The following is an 18,849-nucleotide window of genomic DNA, read 5'->3' as shown; positions in this document are numbered from 1 at the left end:
TACTACATAGTGAATGAGTTCAGCTTGTATAACTTCTTGAAGTTGTTGACAATATTAGGCAATGTCTATTTTCAGGCAAACTGTGGATCAGGTCTACCTGATTTGAAATGATTATGTCCATGTACACATGTACAAATGTATACAAATGTGAATAAACAAAAAATAAACAAATGTTTGACGTATCTGTAATAGAAAAAGTCCTTCTATTCTGGAGAGAGGGACCACCATCTATATTTCCACAGGTCTACATAATTTTGATTGTCTAGTAGTCTCTACTTTCTAATAAAATTTGATATGAAGCTTTAATTATTCGCTTGCCTAATATTTTTCAAACTTAACCCCAAATAACATAAACTATCCTAGTCAAGATACATAAGGAACAATACAATGGCATTAGTTTCAACCTCAGGACTGTAGCATGTGAACTATGAAATAGCAAGCCAGGTGGTAAATGTAGCAAGTTCAATGATGGTGTATTATGGCAGATATTAAAAACACAAATGCTTTTTGCCTTTGCTAGGCTTATTTACTAATCTTCATTAAGTGATTCTGATAATAGCTTGATTTTTTATAGCCTTGTTGGAAAGCACTTTTCATTCTTCAAAGACCATTGCTGTACACTTATGTTCTGCATACTGGTGCCATGAGAAGGGAGGAGCAAAGTGGTGCCACTGACATTATATAAATAATCTTCCAAACTGTGTCATGATAAAAGGATGAGAGAAATGGTATCTGTTGCAAAATAGCTATATGTTCTAGTCTTTTGGAATGGCCAAGCTGTCCTGAGTTTCTCTAGTTCTTCTCATATAGCTTGATTTTCAAAATGATCTTGCAGTGCTCTTTGAAAGTGAGTAAAGCTTGTTATGGCTAACCAGCAAAATTGCTCCTTTGTATTAAACCTCCAAAGCTGTGAATTCCAGGTGGATCTAAGAGTGTTAGAATAAATCTATCATATATGCTAAGAGTATGTTTAATTCATTTGACTCTTGGAAAGATCTGCACATAATATTTTCCTTTTCAGTTAAGTGATTCTGTAGCAGTTGGTAGCAGTTAAAACTGATCTTTGCAGTTCAGTAGGCTGTACAAAGCATCTTGAAATATCATGTGATGGTTCTAGGAATTGTCTGTTAGCTGTGTTAAATACCCTGCTTATTACGAAAGCTAGTTGCAGTGGTTGCTGTTCTTACTGATCACCTAGCATGTTTGCAGTGCCTTGATATCACTCAGCAGTTGGATTAACTGATAAAAAAATCTGCTACTAGGAAAACTGTTGTCTTTAGGCAGGTGCTTATCATAACCTTGGGGATAAAATGGTTGAAGTATCCAGACCTTTGCTCTGAACACAGCTGGACATTTGACATTTTTGCCTTGAAAAATGAGCTGGCAGCTTAAATTCTGAATGGTGGGTTAGGCAGCTGGAATTTGTTGAAGGAGTAAACTTACAGAAGACCTTGAGGGCATGACCTTGCACTGAATATACTTGGTATTCCTTAATTTTTAAGGACTTGGTTAACTCTTGAAGTGTACTTGTCCTAGTGAAGACCCCTCAGTCTTGCCTGCTAGTGTCCCTTAAGGATGGTACAAGAGTTGAGACAGAGGACTCTGAAAGACATATGTCATATAAGAAAGAAGAGAGGAGCAAAGCTGAGGTGACAGACCCTCCACAGTGCTAAATATGGACTCTCTCTATGAGAGAGGAGATAGAAAGCGAAAATTCAGAAGAACAAACAACTGCTGTGCAGGCAAAAGCAGCATCATTCAGTGATTGCCTCCCTCCACATGATACCTGGAGAATGTCACCGGCTTTTTATAGTATTTTATTTAATAATTAAATAATATACAAATACAATATTTATAGTATTTTATATTACTTTAAAATATTTCATTATAAATCTTACATGTATAAATGTAGGATCCTAGAATGTTATCTCTGAATACAGAATCCCTACAGTGATAACCAGAGCTGGCTTCACAGGCTGTGGTCTTGCTAAAACTACATGATGCTATTCAGTCTCAATAGTAGCAACTCTGCTCATGATCTTGTCTTGCAAACTTGTTTACTTTGCACAAAGGTATGTCAGTCACTGTTATTCTGTTAATATGTCATATTAAGTGCAATTAGGTAGACCATCAGCTTACTTTATATTACAAAATCCCAGAGTGGTTGGATGGGACAACATCTGAATGATAAAATATAGCTTGTTTTCTACAGTAACTCTGAATTAAGGATAATACTTATGTAATTATATTTGACATGACTTTTCAGTATTGTTACTGAAACATGGAGTGGGACTTGACTCCATGAATAACAAGCTTCAATCGCTTCTAATGTTAGGGTGAAATGCAAATAAGTGTCACTAATTTTGTCTTATTATTAAATAGGTTTAAGTGGAAATCCAGCAGATATAGAAAGGAGAGAAGCAGTTTTTGGGAAGAACTTTATACCTCCTAAAAAGCCAAAAACATTTCTTCAGTTAGTATGGGAAGCACTACAGGACGTTACACTAATTATATTAGAAATTGCAGCTGTAGTATCCTTGGGCCTTTCTTTTTACCAGCCTCCAGGAGGAAATGAATCGTGTAAGTAAACTTTTTATGAACTATGTATCTACCTGTATTATACTACTGACTTTTCCTGGTACAACACAGCTATACTGTAAATCTGAGGGGAGACAGTAAGTCAGTGGAAAAGCAGCTTATTATTTGTTGTTGAGAGAACATGACTAAAACTCTAGCTTGCCTTAAAAGGACAAAATGAGATTTTCCCTGGTCATGGTCTGGTATGACACTGACCAAAATAATGCCAAAGGTCAAGTGCAAGAAGCAGGAACAAGGACTCTTAGATCCAGTCATGTTAAGTGCAAGTGTTTTTTTTTTTTCAGCTTTGCTTCAAATATTTATGCATTTTAGAATTTGCAATCATGTGCTTTCTTTGGGGAGCCAGCAAGTCTTTTACTTGATTTTGAATATGACACTGGTAACTTTCCAATTTAAGAAATGAAGCTATATTTATACTTCTAAATGGAAGATGAAGCGATCTGGCCTTCATTGAACTCAGTTTTTGCAATCATAACTGGCTTGTTAAGATAAAGTGGGAAATGTTGAGAAAACAGAAGGTGGTTAACTTATTGTCTAGTCTGGCATTTTTATGTTATCATTTAACAAGATAATAAGGACAAGTAACTTTCTATATCAACTTCTTTTGTGTTCAGATAAGCAGAGATGTAAATTTTAGGTGGTTTAACTTCCTTGAGATGCTCTAGCTTTCAGGTTCTTTAGCTTCTAAATCTAAACTTGCAAAGAAGGCTAGTGTTGAAAATGTTTAGCAACTAGTAGTAGTTTCTTTGGTTTGACAAAACTTTTCTGTTGTCGAAATAACTATCTGCATGAACTTTCTTAAATCTAAAACCTGTTTTCTACAGTATGTGGATCAGTAAATGTTGGTGAAGAAGAGGAGGAATCTGAAGCAGGTTGGATTGAAGGAGCAGCAATCCTCCTATCTGTAGTTTGTGTGGTATTAGTAACAGCTTTCAATGACTGGAGTAAAGAGAAACAATTTCGGGGATTGCAGAGCCGTATTGAACAAGAACAGAAATTCACAGTCATCAGAGGTGGCCAAGTCATCCAAATACCAGTAGCTGACATAATTGTTGGAGATATTGCACAAGTGAAATATGGTAAACATATTTTTAAAGTTGAACTTTCTTTTATTTTTGAAAAAGGAACTGCAGTCAACATACCCAGTGATCTCTCGTAGGTGATCTTTTACCGGCTGATGGTGTACTCATTCAAGGAAATGACCTCAAAATTGATGAAAGTTCACTGACTGGAGAATCTGATCACGTTAAGAAGTCTCTGGACAGAGATCCCATGCTGCTGTCAGGTGTGTAACTTTTGACAATTCTTGAAGAAAGTGGTTTGCTTGTGGGGATAAACTGCTATTTAAAATTTTGAGGTTAAAATCTGTCAAACTGGACCTGAGCCAGGCTGACTCCTAAAAATATCCAAAAACAGTGCAACTAGTACAAAACTTTGTCAAAGTGAGCAGACTTTTAAAACTGACAACATTTTATGTAGTTGCTTATGTTTTTATTTTCCTGATAGTTTTGGCATTGGAAGCTCCAGGGGAACACAGGGGTATCTAAACAAATCTTATGGTTTTGTCAATGTGAAGTCTGAGAACTCATTTCCTTTGTGCTCTGCCATGTAACTAAGTCTCAGTGGAAAACCTGATTCAATCTTTCAGGTACACATGTGATGGAAGGCTCTGGAAGAATGGTAGTCACTGCTGTAGGTGTGAACTCTCAGACTGGAATCATCTTTACCTTGCTTGGGGCTGGAGGAGATGAAGAGGAGAAGGAGAAAGAAAAAGAGAAGAAGGACAAGAAAAGTAGGCACAATATTCTTAAATCACTGGGGAGGGGGGGTTGAACTCCTGAATGTTACTGAATAAAAACATGTTCTAGTCATCTGAAGCCAGAAATCTTTTCTTTTAAACCTCATACTTTCAGTAAGTTTCACAGAAAAAAAAAACAAAACCTCAGGTCCAGATACCTGAGAGTACACCACTACTACTAACTCTTGTCACATGGATTTTTAATTAAACTTCAGATCTCATTGACCAATAAGAGATTGGAAAGTTTATAACTCCTAACCAGCCATACCATGTATAAATTGTTAAAGTGCCCTCCTGTGTAACTTCAAAACACATTCATGTCTAATAGCAAACAGGTTATTACCAGTAGCATCTAGTTTTGCTTTTTACAGACAGAAAATGTTCCGTATAGGAAGCTTTTCTATGACACTTGAAGGGGAAAAGCTTGTATCATTGGTAGTGCCAAGTTTGTAGATATCTTAAACATATGTAAGACTTGATTTTGATAAAGGTGAGCAGACAGCTTCTTCAGAGAGACCCACAAGACAAATCCCTACTGGCACTTTTCTGTAAACTACTTTTAGAGGGATAAGGGGCTTGTAACCCAAAGCATTTTGGAGTTCTTCTGTGAAGTGTGAAATGAGCTGTCTTTCTTATTTCGAAGGACTTACTCAGTAGCTAGAATTATAAGGTCACTTATCTAAGCCTTTATCCTGAGAATCAAAGCTAAGGAATGTTAACCAGTAACGTTTTGATACTAGCTCTCACAAGGCACGTCAGCACTGAGCTTCACCAAAGCAAAAATTTTTATAGAAACTGTTGTGAAGTTGACTGTATGGGGCTGAGTGTGAGGATTCTTGGCAGAAAGATGTACTTTTCTGTCAGAGGAATATGAAACAGTAGTGGAAAGCCCTAAATGGAAAGCCATACAGAAATGTGTTTAGGAATCCTGGTGCCTTCAAACTAAAGAGGCAATTGTTGAAAAGTGTGCTTTGTGCAGCAACTAGGGTTGAACGGTACTTGTTGTCTGCTTGTCCTAATCCACAAATACTTAGAGTTCTGACCCTTCTTGAAACTTAAATTAGTAGGTTTCTTCAGAAGTAAGTTACAAGAACTTTTACAGGAATTGAAAGTTCAAGCTCAAGTGCAGTAACAAAGAGTAAAAGTTGACCTGCAACACTTACAGGGATTAGTGTGAAACAGTGTCCATCCTTTGCTCTTTCTGTTATAGAGGAAGGATAACGAAGCAAGCAACAGCTGCTACAGGAGATACAGAGAAGATTATAGCTTTTGTTAATATTCTGCCAGTGTGTATTGTTCTATAAACAGAAGTCTTTTTGGCAAGTCATATTTTGGTATATCCTAGGGCATGAATGCCTGTGGGTTATTTGTCTTCCAAGACAGACAGCTTCCTCTTTCCTTTAAGTTAGGTGCCTGGTAAGATTCTCCTTGGTAAAACTCAGGTTAAACTAAATTAGCTTCTCTGTGACTGTTAAGAAGATTAAAGTGGCTATTTTTAGTTGGCTGTGGATGGCTTTGTTCAAGCCAAAAGCAAATGTATGTGCAAGGAGTTAGAAGTAACTAAAGTGTAGAACTTTGCTCTCGTAAGAGGGAAAGGAGAACTAGGAAAGAACAAGTGCTAAATTAGGAGACAATGGTGAGTTCTTAAGAAGTCTGAAGTTGCATCTTCTGGACAAGGTGAACGTGTTGGGTTTTTTTTCGTTCCGCAGCTGTATTGAGGATGCCTGGAGGGGGAAATCCTGTGCGTAGAAGTCAGACTGTGTCTACAGTAATAAGGTAGTGGAGGTATTAAATGTCATGCCAGACAGGCTTCTTCACAATTTGATTTTCTTCTACTTGAGTACTCTCATACATTTCAGTCTGCTTAAACTAAGGCTGAAGATTCAACAAATTACCAGTGAGACTGAAAAATTCTGGGTTTTGTTCTAAGTCCATCAGTTTTGTGCTTTCATTTCAGGTTATTGCAAATAGTAACCATAACCCTTGCTTTCTCTATTTAGGAGAAAAGTTTGTCACTTCTCAAGGTAGTACCTAAACCTTTTTACTCAAAAATCCAAACAAAAATAGGTAGGGTGCCCCGCTGACCCCAATAAGCTTCATGTGATGGTCTTGTAGTTACCTTTGATGTTTCACTCATTAATTTCTTTCATTATTTCACTGCCCTTCTTTATGATTTTTTGTTGAACTCAATTTCTGAACAGAGGTAGGAGCTGTATTTTGTTATGAACTTGAACTATTCTCTTAGCGGTGTTATACTGGTATGTTGCCAACAGATTATGTTCATGCTTGCGTAAATAGGGTTAGCATAGATCCAGTAATCCAGCGATGTACATCCATTAAGCTTTGGTGTGGATTTATAAATATTTTATACTACAGTAGCTTCTGCAATGTTGTACAAAAGCACTAATTCTGGAAGTGAGATCCTACAGTTCATTTACAGTAGCAGTCAGATATATTTGCCAAGTGCTGGAAGAAGAGAAAGCAAGACTGAGGCCACCAGAATCACTTTAATGTCACCAATTTCTTTCCTAAGAAAATATTTAAGCAAGCCTTTTAAAAGCTTTCCTCACAAGTAATACATGTCTGTATCAGTAATTTGTGCAAACGTAATTATGGTAGCATAACACTGCAGCAATCTTGTATGGGAAAAGTGAAGTCCAAAAGACTGACACGAGCTGTTTCTGAGAGCTGACTTATGCTTTTCAAGCCTCAGTTATGTCAGCCTTCCGTCTCCAGTTCGTTCTACGCTGTCTTTTAAAGATGCAGTTTCTTGTTTCAGCATATGGTAATGTAAGAACTGAAATGAACTCTGCACAGCAAATTTAAAACACAACTTGTTCCCCTCTCTGACAGATAAAAAGCAAGATGGAGCTGTTGAAAACCGAAACAAAGGTAAATGCAGGTTCTCTGATCCTTTCTTGTAAGTTCCTTTTTTTCTGAGAGTGTATGTAATGAATGCATGCTTTCCTATGAAAAAGCATTTTGAATACTTAGATCCAAAGTGCTTATGCTAAACATGGCATAAGTGAATCTGCCCAAAACAAATGTTTAAATGAACTTGGTAGTCTCAACATAGCTAGTAAACTTTACCAATTATTTTCAAGCTGTCTTGTTGAGGTGAGTTGCTTGGCTGGCTGTCAGATGCCCACCCAGCTGCTCGCTCACTCCTTCTCCTCAGCAAGATGGGGCAGAAAACAGGAGGAGAAGCTTGTGGGTTCTTCACAGGCAGAACAGACTCAATGTGCAGAAGATTAATTTATTGCCAAATAAAATAGAGTGGGATGCTGAGAAACAAAATTAATTAAAAATTTATCACTTTATCCCCCCGTTTATCCCTTCCAGGCTCAACTTCACTCCCAACTGCTCTGTTTTCTCCCTCTGAGGAGTGCTGGGGATGGGGAAAAGGGTTTTTTGGTCAGTTTGTAACACTTGTCTATGCTGTTCCTTCATCCTCATGCTCTTTACTGTTCCATCATGAGGTCCCGCCCATGGGATACAGTCTTTCATTAACTTCTCCAATGTGAGCCTGTCCCACATGGTATAGTCCTTCAGGAACAGATTGCACAAGCATGGGTCTCCCACATGGGCCACAGCTCCTGCCAGGAGCCTGCTCTGGCACAGGCCCTTGACAGGCTGCAGCTTCCTTTAGGGCACATTTGACTGCTGTGGCATGGAGTCCTCTGTGGGCTGCAGTGTGGATCTCTGCTCCTCTGTGGTTCCCAGTGGGCTGTAGGGGGGCAACCTGCCCCACCATGGTCTTATCCACAGGCTACAGCTCCCCTGCTCCCAGCACCTGGGCACCTACACCCAATAAATACACTTGTTTTAACATTAACGTGTAGTGCGGCATCTCTGGACACAAGGTACTACACAGTACTAGTGTTTAGCGGTACCTGGTGTTGTGAAGCTTTTTAAGTATCATTGTTTTGTGAGACTCCTCAATGGCTAAATTTTATGTGATCTTCTAGCTAAAGCTCAGGATGGTGCAGCCATGGAAATGCAGCCACTGAAGAGTGAGGATGGTGGGGATGGAGATGAGAAAGACAAGAAGAGATCAAACTTGCCAAAGAAAGAGAAGTCGGTTCTTCAAGGGAAACTCACAAAGCTCGCAGTTCAGATTGGCAAAGCAGGTATGATGTATCAGTACCCTCCTTATGTTGATGTCTTACACTTGAATAAAGTTGGAACACACATAGTTTGTGAGGGGATGACTTAAGTAGTTAGCCTTGAGTGGTTTCATTAGTTTAAGTGCCAAATTCCAATGCATGCAAGTATGCCATCGTCCCCGAGTGTGCTGATGACTTCTCAGATTGTCATGTGGATGACTTTTATTTTTCCTTGATATGAATATATTCAGACTTTAGAGTGTCAGCTCCTGGGAGAGAAAATTCCAACTTCATAACATTGGACAACTGTTACAAAAGATGTTTTTAGATAAGGTATGGCATTTAGTGATGTACCCAAAGAACTATGAATTTAATGAAGTCTGAAAGATGTGATAGGGTCAACCAGGTTATCTCTGGTACTTCCAGAGGCTTAGGAGTTTCCACTTAATATATGCCTTGCTGATACATAATATTATTATTGACTTTCTACTATCCTTTAGCTTCTGTTACTCTTCTCTCAGCTAGGATTCAGCTGTCTTGTGAAAACATTTGATAAACTGTTACTTCTTGAAAGTAGATTAAAACAACAATGAAGTTCAGTGTAAATTTTAGGGTATATTTTCTAGTTTATAGAGGTTTAATTCAAATATCTCAGGATTTATTTAGGTCCATGTAGAACTGTTGAAATATTTAGGCTAGAAGGAACTTCTGGAAGTCCTGTAGCCCAGCCCACAGCTCAAAAGGGGCTGACTTCATAAGACAGTTATGGTGTTAAGGACAATGCAATTAAACTTTTAGCTTTAGCACTCCATAGTTATGTATAGCAATGTTAAGTTTTCAGAGAAACTTGTACTAACAAATGTTGAATAAAACTTCCATGGTATGTGAAATATTGTTATTATCCAGAAGTTCTTTTACATCTTTCATAAGTAAGAGCTCTTGTTTTCCTTTATGCACCTTTTGACCTGCTGTAATTTCCCACATGCCCTTAATTGCTCATCTGCTTTATATATGTGTTTTTCTGTCCTGTTGCTTTGGGACAGTGTACGTGCTGAAGCTTTTTTCTGTAAAGAGCTGACACTTCAGTGACTTCTGTTCCTTTATTCCAGGCAGCTCCGTTTACCTTCACTGTTTTCATGCGATGCCTTAACTGTGCTGCTTGGCTTGCTAACAGCAGTTCTGATTTTTCTTCCCAGTTACTCCCAGTTCACTGAACACTGAGCTTAGCTGCCGTATTTAATCCCACCTTCAGCAGGAAGCAGGGTACAGACTGTGAGCAGCTTTCTCTACTGAATAAGTCAGCAGTACAGTTGCTGAAGGCCTGCTGAATTATTTTGGTTCTGATTCTGCTTAGCCAATTGACTTTACATATTGGTCTCTGCTCTTCATAATAAGATCTACACTTTTCAATTAAATGGGAGGAAAAAAAATATTTTAGAAGTTTCTAGGTGAAATACATGAGGAAATATTTGCATTGGAAGCTGGAACACCTTTGAGAATTACCTAAATGTTTCCTTACTTGCTTGTTTAAAATCTTAATTATAAACTAACTTCTATAAAGGGAGAAGTATTTTCGCTTGGCTTATCCACAGTCTGTATTGCCACACATTTGAAATAATTTCTGAAAGCTGTTTATTCTCTTTTTCACAAGGTTTGTTGATGTCTGCAATCACAGTCATTATCCTTGTGTTATATTTTGTAATTGATACCTTCTGGGTTCAGAAAAGACCTTGGCTTGCTGAATGTACACCAATTTATATTCAGTATTTTGTGAAGTTCTTCATTATTGGAGTTACAGTCTTGGTGGTGGCAGTACCAGAAGGTCTTCCGCTTGCAGTGACTATATCTCTGGCTTACTCTGTTAAGGTAAGTGGACAGATGGGGAACAGATTTTAAAGGTAGGGGGGTGTATTCATCAGGTGTAATATCTCAGTTTTTGGGATATGCTGCATCACATACATGTAACAGACTGGGGAGAAGCATTTCTTGTTTCCCTGAACTGCACAAGAAATCTGCTGAAGTATTTTTCTTAACTTCTGAATACACACTAACGTGAACAGTGAGCCGTGACAGCTTGTTGTCACCAAGTAAAGATGAATGGGTTTAGCTCATAACATTGTAGCATTTACTTATAATAAATAGGTATGTTAGATTTTTTTAAATAAAAAACTCTTCCCTAAACCTGAACTTCTACCTAACTGAAGTGTTAAGCAACTACTACCTTTTGTAGGTAGGTTTCCAGATAGGTTCTTCTTGAGGACTGAATGTAGAACAAGTAGCTTTCTATTTATTATACAGCATGTTTTTCAACTCATGCTCTATATTCTCTTAATTTCTTATTGCTTCACAGTGCTGGGACTGGTTATAGATCTGAAAATCTAACTGTAAAGACAATGGATGTTTAGGCTGTGTTCTAAAACTTAGTAACTTACAGCACTAACTAGTAGTGGCCTTAGTGTTGTATCATTTGAAGTTACTCTGCCTCTTTAAAGTTAAAATACTATCCAAACACGTTAAATAAAGAATTTAAAGTGATATTTTGACGTATGAAACTTGTGTAGTACTCACTGTCTTAGTTCAAATATTACGCTTCACGTTTTATTTGATTCTAAGTCTGACTCTAGCATCTTTGAAATAGATATCATCCGATGTTTGGGTGAGTCTGTCACATAGTTTACTTGTTCTTTCTTGTAAGCAGAAAGACTTTTTTAGTGTTGTATCTAGTAAAGCTCAATCTGTACCTCTCCTATTTCTAAATATCATAAGCTATTTGCTTATAACCGTCTGAACAGTGTCAGTGTGACATGCAGATACAGGAGGTTAAGACTGTATTTATGAATATTGTTCAAAATTAAGTTTACTGTGGCATAATAGACTTAAAAGAATTCCTACAGAATGTGGCAACTACAAATTCCTCCTCTGTAAGTTGCCAGATAACTTAAAGTCTAAGTGTCTTCTGAAACTGATGTGTAAGACAGGACACCCTAAATGTGAATTTCTGAAATGTGAAGTAGTGGTCATGGATAGCTGTTGACTGCTTTTATTTTCTTAGAAAATGATGAAAGATAATAACTTGGTGAGACATCTGGATGCATGTGAAACAATGGGCAATGCAACAGCTATTTGCTCAGATAAAACGGGAACATTGACCATGAACAGAATGACAGTGGTCCAAGCCTACATCAATGAAAAACATTATAAAAAAATTCCAGAACCAGAAGCTATTCCAGAGAAAACTATGGCTTACCTTGTGACAGGAATTTCTGTTAATTGTGCTTATACTTCCAAAATACTGGTAAGTGGATTTCTTAACTCTAATCAAGGTAACTAAACAACTTCTGCAAAAGATGCAAATTGTTTGGTAGCCACATGGTAGGCAGTTAAGTGTAAGTTTGTGGCAAAATGCAGTGTAAGGTATTCTGTACCTGCAGTAAATTGTTCAACTGTTCAATTGAAACTAAACTTAAAAAATAGCTTATTTTAGTTAGAACTGATAATTCAACTTTTGAACTGATAATTCAAAGATACCATCTCAGGAAGATAACTTCCTTTAAGTTCACAATTGTACCTAAATTTGTTTTTGTAAGTGGGGCTGTTTACCTTACTTGAATATCATCTTGGCTCAACTGGAGTACTACTTCAAAGTAAATATGTAAAAGCTTGGTTGGACTCGCTGCTGGATGTCCATGTCTCTTGTACTCAGACCTAGACATCTGAAACTGCACATTAAACTGAACATTTTGAAAGTGTGAGTATTTAGTAGAGCCAAACCCAAGATCTTGCAGCTCTGGATAACAAGAATGGATCACCGACTTACAATTAATATAGTTCAGCTCTAGCTGCTTGAGGCATCTCAGGCTGAGAAATTGCTTCTGCCTTTTTTGCTACAAACTATTCTGCAATGTTATAGCTATATAACCTCAGAAATATCTTGAAATATTTTACTTATAGCACTACTATGTGCATATTCTGCATTGCTGACATAAGAAACTTGTTCTGCTATTAACAGGTTGGAAACTTGTTTCTGAACTCTTTTCAGATAAATAGGCCATGGCCTGGAAAACGGAACTTGTAGTGAGACTTAAGAAGATTAAAGACTTAGCTTGTTCAGTAGAAGGCTAACAGGTGATGTGATTGTAGTCTAAGTCATTGAGGAAGAGTTATTACAGGAGAGGATACTTTAATTTTGCAGAAATAATACAATTTAACTTGCTTAAATCAGTTTAAGTAAACTTATCTGCACTTCCAAAATGCAAAATAATTATTCAGGGACTACACTCAATTGATTAGGTAGACATTTCAAGCAATGGAAAATGTGTTTTTAGAAATGTCATGTGGGGATTCAATACAAACTTAATGGGTGATATTTGGGTCTGAGAAAGGGACTGAAAAATCCTAAACAGGTACAGAAGAAGTCACTTAAAAAAGCCAGCAGTATGACTTTGGCTCGTGGCTCACAGGAACTTGTAGACTCATCATTGCAAAAGTAAAAATTCCCCATCCCAGAGCTAAGCTTGCTCTTAGCTTCCTTGTTTTCTAAATGCTTTACTTCAGTGATTCATACATTAACCTTCTAATCAGTGAAGGTTCTTGTTCTTCTTGCAGCCTCCTGAAAAAGAAGGTGGCCTACCCCGTCATGTTGGAAATAAAACTGAATGTGCCTTGCTGGGATTGCTCTTGGATTTAAAACGTGATTATCAGGACGTAAGAAATGAGATACCAGAAGAGGATTTGTACAAAGTGTACACCTTCAACTCTGTTAGAAAATCTATGAGTACTGTGTTAAAAAACTCTGATGGCAGTTTCCGGATATTCAGTAAAGGTGCCTCTGAGATAGTTCTCAAAAAGTAAGGAAAACTACTATTGTCATTCAGCACTTAAATTTGGCTAAATGCTGTGATAGGTGAGGAGACTGAAATGCTAAACATACTTGTGCCATAGTCTGTGAAATATTTCTGTCACCCTATTGACAAACAAATGCTGCAGTCCTATATATATCCTTGTGATTGCAGCCAGCTTCCCAGCTTGTCTACCTCAGTTGTTTGGCTTTCTACTGTAAGACGGGCAATTAGCATTTCAGTTACTTTAATTCTCACACCTCAGCTCGACCCCCCAGAAAAAGAGCTGGTTGTGATTAATTTTAACTTGTGAACTTTGCTCTGATACAGGAAAGCATTCAATCTGTTCTCTAGTTAAGCTGTTTTCAGTTTGGATGTGGTTGGTCAAAATACTCACTCATCTTCCAGTAAAGTCCCAACAGCTGATATGCCTAAATTCCAGGAAGGGCTTGTGCCTTTTAAAAGTGATTACTTTTAACTTTAAAAGACTGCAAGTTGGTGTCTAAGTTGATCATTTTAACAGGAGGTTGAACTTGACCAATTGAGAAACTTGAGGGTTTTTAATACGAGAAAGCAAAATACTTCCTTATCCATGAGATTAGACTATTAGTGAGAGCTTAGTCCCCGCTGAGACAAACTTCTAGGTGTGAAGAAAGCTCTGGTAACTCCTCACTATGTGAGAAGTCAAACATGTATGCATCATGTTCCCTAGGGACACCAGTTGTAACCAATCTGGTTTTGGTTCTTACATCACCCTATTTCTAGTCTCAGCAGCATATACATTTTTGCTTGCTACTAGCCCCCCAACTCATTATCTAGGAAATTACTAATGCGCTAAAGAAAAATTATTAAATCTTCCTTCTCCTCAACTTAGTGCTGACCAAATGGTCAATTTTTAAAGGACTCTTGTTCCTTTTGATACAGACCTTAAATATACGTGGGAATTTTTTCATAGCCAGTTTTTAAGCCAAGTCTCATAGATGAATATATTTGAATTACTTCTACTTTCAGAAGTATTTTGTACCTTACTATCTTATTGAGCAGTAGAACTGTAGAAGTTGCCAGAACTCATTTAGCTCATTAGAACTCATTTTAACTCATATGGTCCACTTGGCTTCATAACTGAGACAAGAAAATAAATAATAAGGGCATTTGACAAAGAACAAGAAAACCTATACTGATTTGGATACTATTGGAATAGTTGTAATTCCAAGACTGTTTCAGAGTATGCACCAACTAGGAAAAAGTCTTATGATAAGCCACTTTCTCTACCCGATACCTGTGCAGTGCCAGAAATTAATCTCAGGGCTTGTAACCTGGTTTGTCAATTGTGTTGCTCATTCCTTATTATACTGTGTATTATTATTCTTGGGCATTGAAAGATTAAACATGAATATTTATAAGACACAGATGAGTCACTAATGAGTGTAGAAGTCAGTGCCCGTTCTGAACTTGATTTTTTCAATAAAGTCATAAATTATTTTTCCAGTGCCACATTATTACTGATTTGTAAAACAAGTGCTTATAGCATTGTTTTGTGGCAAAACTTTGCTAAGGATGCAGATGAACCCAATATTTGGTAGTATTATATTTGGTATGTTATATTTGGTGGCATCAATATTGGTAAAGTACGTATGCTGTCTGTTAAAGCAGTGGCATCTTTGGCATGAAGGAGCACAACTAAAAGAGCATGTGTTCAAGTGCCGGAGTACATAGTGTTGAATCTAGTCTCTTACACAAACAGCTAAATAATATTTAAGTATTCATTTGCAATTTAATACTTCACATTAAGGACTCTATGCCAGATGCTCTCTGGATTCTCTGTACTTGGAGTAAGTGGTGGAGGAGAGCAAACCTGAACACTTTTAAGGATAGCAGTACCAGAGTTTGCTTTCAGTGCTGCAAGTTGAGTACAGAGCTGTTGCATGTTCTGGAAGCGAGACTTGTATAACTGTTAACAAGGAGGGATTATTTTGTTGAACTTGAAATTGGATTGACTGAGTCAACCAGTGTAGACACCAGTCCATTTAATACAATGGAGAAATGGAATACTTCTGGGAGGTAACTAATGTTCCTGTTCTAAATTCATTAGACATTATTTTCATCCTAGGATGACTGGCTTAGTTAACTTTCTACAAGTGGTAGAAGGCGTGTGGACATTACCTTAGAGATGTTGCTACTGGCTTTTTTGTGTGTATGTGAGTCTAGTGAAAATAAAGCTTGTGGAAATTTAATGGAATCGACTAATAAGCCATTGAATGTGCTGAACTTCTGGTTAAAATTTGATAACTCTTTAAACTTTCCTTTTCAGGTGCTTCAAAATACTGAGTGCTAATGGAGAACCAAAGGTATTTAGACCTAGGGACCGTGATGATATCGTGAAAACTGTAATTGAGCCAATGGCTTCTGAAGGGCTCAGAACCATCTGCCTGGCATTCAGAGACTTCCCAGCAGGGGAACCCGAGCCAGAATGGGACAATGAAAATGATATTGTTACTGGTCTGACGTGCATTGCTGTTGTTGGGATTGAAGATCCTGTGAGACCTGAGGTAGGGTCACTGAACTGCAGTGATTCTGTTACAATGGATCTGTATTCGTGTTGTTTGTCATGCAGAGAGTACAAGAAAATGAATTGCTATTGTATGCCTTAAGCATAGTTGATAAATTAAAATCTAATTTTATTGGGGGGAAAGTTAATGGAACTTTAAAAGCAGATTAAAATTTCTCAATGTCACTTATGCTGTGTTATTGGAGCTCTGTACAAAATAATGCCTTAAAGCGCTTACTGTGCAGGATCTCAGTAGATGGAATAACTTGTGATTTTTTTTTTTTCTTTCACCACTTGGGATATTAGGAGTATTGTTTAAGATAATAGGACCCATTGTGCTTTTTGACAGCTTCTCATGGGGAATAATGGAGAGGGGGTGTTTGTCACCTGAGAACTGAGGTAAGGAGTCTGGCTTGTGGTTGAGGTCTAAGGAGGACAGTATTTTTCAATAGTGAAAGCTTTTATGCCACGTGTAAGTGGAACTCCAGTCTCATCTGAACTATCATCACTTCACAGTAAGAGTCATGGGTGAAGTAGTGGAGTGTGAGCTGTAGTTTATTTCATATCATCATAAATGAAAAGCCAGTACTTCCATACCTTTGAATACTACAGCCTAGTATGTCATGAGGGTTTTTGTGGTATTTTTGAATACTGCAGTACTTGAAAAATGAAGGGGGAAAGGAAGGCACATGACGTAATAACAACAACAAAGCCCTTCTGCCAAAATGGACATTTTTGTCTTTTTCAGGAAAATGATTATGGTAAGCTACATAATTTTTTAAAATGTTCCATAACAACAGTCTTGATTTTAAAATAAGAGTTATCCTGGACTGAGCCAAAAGCATTCCTTTCACTCACATGTCTATATTTATTCAGCTAATGTACAGTCTTTGAGCCCCTGTGAATTTTTTCTTACAGGTACCTGATGCAATAAAAAAATGTCAGCGTGCAGGCATAACTGTACGTATGGTGACTGGCGATAACATTAACACTGCTCGTGCTATTGCATTAAAATGTGGTATTCTGAATCCTGGTGAAGATTTCCTGTGTTTAGAGGGCAAAGACTTTAACAGGAGAATACGCAATGAAAAAGGAGAGGTAAGCACACTGACCATGTAAAGTAGCTCAGCAGATATTTCAAGTGTCCTAACTGAAATATAACCAATGTTTCTTTTGCAGATAGAGCAAGAGAGAATAGATAAAATTTGGCCAAAGCTTCGTGTTCTTGCAAGATCTTCTCCCACTGACAAACACACTCTAGTAAAAGGTAACTAAAAACTATCTGAGCTTCTAAGTAAAGCTAGATTTATTTTCTTTTCCTATTTCTAGAAGAAACTCTAGGATTGAGCAGTGGGAAGTGCCTATGAGGGTGTCTTGATTTACCAGCTGTATTTTTTCTCTTTTTTTCTCTGCGTGAGAAATGGAGCCAACTACAACTATCTGTTGTGACTTTTTCTTTTTTTTTTTTTGATGACTCTGAGGAAGACAAAACTGGGATTCTCTTTCAGGTTTAATTTGTGCTGTGTTGTCAGTTCTGAACAGTAACATCAAGATGTCATTTTATTTTAGGTATAATTGACAGCACTGTCTTTGAACAGAGGCAAGTTGTAGCAGTAACTGGTGACGGTACCAATGATGGTCCAGCTCTGAAGAAGGCAGATGTTGGATTTGCTATGGTATGATGATTTTTTTTAAAATCTTCAGTATTTTGGAAATCTATTTTGATAAAATAGCCTATCAAATCACTTAAATGAAGATGAAACAATGTTGCTTGTTTCATGAGCCTAATATACAACTAAGTTAATGGATTCAACATCTCTTACCCTTAATACTAGTTACTTTTTCCTCCTTCCTCAGTCTTCCAAATTAACCATGGTTTTATTTGATGGAAAATGCCCTTGTGGCATTTGCCATTGAATAAAACTTAAAAACTGGAGATCCCCGGTCACTTGCAGATCAAAACCTTTTTACACAAAGGCTTGTTGCAAAATGTAGGAGCAAAATTACTAATACTGAAGATTTCTCAAATGAGGTTTGTTCAACATACAGCAAAATTACTTTAGGTGGTAAATAGCGTACTATGTTGACTTTCAGTAAAGCTTATACACACTATGGAATGAGCTTATTCATCTCTTTTCCATGAATTATGTATAGGAATAGGGAGACTGTAAAGCGAAGACTGCCAGTTGATGTTTAATATGGCTTTTGAAGCTATACTAAGAGACATTTCTAATGAAACTGAAGTAAAAGCATTTTATGGCAATCTAGGATCTGCATTTGTATGGATGGTTCCTTAGATTACTTGGCTTTTTCAATTTAAATTCTCAAACGCTCTTTTAAATAGTAGTCAAATTAAGCCGTGCACAGAACCCATGAATATTAACTGCTGGAAGCAGAACTTCTTAGCCTAGATTTACCTTGCATTAAGGACTAATTTATTGCAAGCTCTAAAACAAACTTTTCTTCAAGTGTTAACACTAGATACGCTCATGACTTAATAGGTTTCAGCTTGCTTCTGTCTCTTTCAAAACACTGTAAGACAGATTCCTCAAGCTTCCTGTTGCCTCAAGATTCCTCCTCAGTCTTGAGCTGAAAAGGTACAGTTTGGTACTAGTAGGTCACTTTAGTCTTTAAAAATTCATTACTGAGCATTTGAAGGAAAAAATAAGACCATATTCTTCCTATACCACATGCAGATGCACTGATTCAGATGCTAATCTTGAAGAAAAAAAAACAAGAGCTTTCATGTCATTTTCAAGGAGCATTTTGCAAATGCTTAACTTACAAATTTGACAGCTACACATGAAATGTTCTCTAGACTGTAACAGTCTTGTTTTAATGAGTATCTGTTTTCTGCTATTGGATCGCTGCTGTAGTTGGCACTGTCAGGTGGATTTATTTTCATCTCCCAGAACTTAAATGTTTCCTGCAGTTGCCATCTATGTACATCTGTGTAAGAAA

At 37.3% G+C, this 18,849-nt stretch overlaps 1 protein-coding gene across 11 annotated transcripts in view; it reads left to right on the top strand.

The window, feature by feature from the left end:
• Positions 1-18,849, top strand: part of ATP2B1 (ATPase plasma membrane Ca2+ transporting 1) — a 64,747-nt gene that overhangs the window by 34,141 nt on the left and 11,757 nt on the right. For 8 of the 11 annotated variants that reach the window (XM_065837493.2, XM_065837477.2, XM_065837486.2 and 5 more), the window contains exons 3-15: positions 2,383-2,580; positions 3,423-3,677; positions 3,758-3,883; positions 4,247-4,390; positions 7,250-7,288; positions 8,365-8,526; positions 10,154-10,368; positions 11,555-11,797; positions 13,108-13,349; positions 15,652-15,889; positions 16,807-16,986; positions 17,068-17,155; positions 17,458-17,564. In XM_065837493.2, the coding sequence (XP_065693565.1) occupies positions 2,383-2,580; positions 3,423-3,677; positions 3,758-3,883; positions 4,247-4,390; positions 7,250-7,288; positions 8,365-8,526; positions 10,154-10,368; positions 11,555-11,797; positions 13,108-13,349; positions 15,652-15,889; positions 16,807-16,986; positions 17,068-17,155; positions 17,458-17,564 (2,237 nt within the window). The remainder of the gene's footprint in view (positions 1-2,382; positions 2,581-3,422; positions 3,678-3,757; positions 3,884-4,246; positions 4,391-7,249; positions 7,289-8,364; positions 8,527-10,153; positions 10,369-11,554; positions 11,798-13,107; positions 13,350-15,651; positions 15,890-16,806; positions 16,987-17,067; positions 17,156-17,457; positions 17,565-18,849) is intronic. The other 3 variants (XM_071799926.1, XM_071799908.1, XM_071799938.1) reach the window with 1 other exon arrangement.

Source organism: Patagioenas fasciata, chromosome 1 (genome assembly GCF_037038585.1).
Source record: "Patagioenas fasciata isolate bPatFas1 chromosome 1, bPatFas1.hap1, whole genome shotgun sequence".
Lineage (NCBI taxonomy): Eukaryota > Metazoa > Chordata > Aves > Columbiformes > Columbidae > Patagioenas > Patagioenas fasciata.
This window is presented reverse-complemented; position numbering and strand designations above follow the sequence as displayed.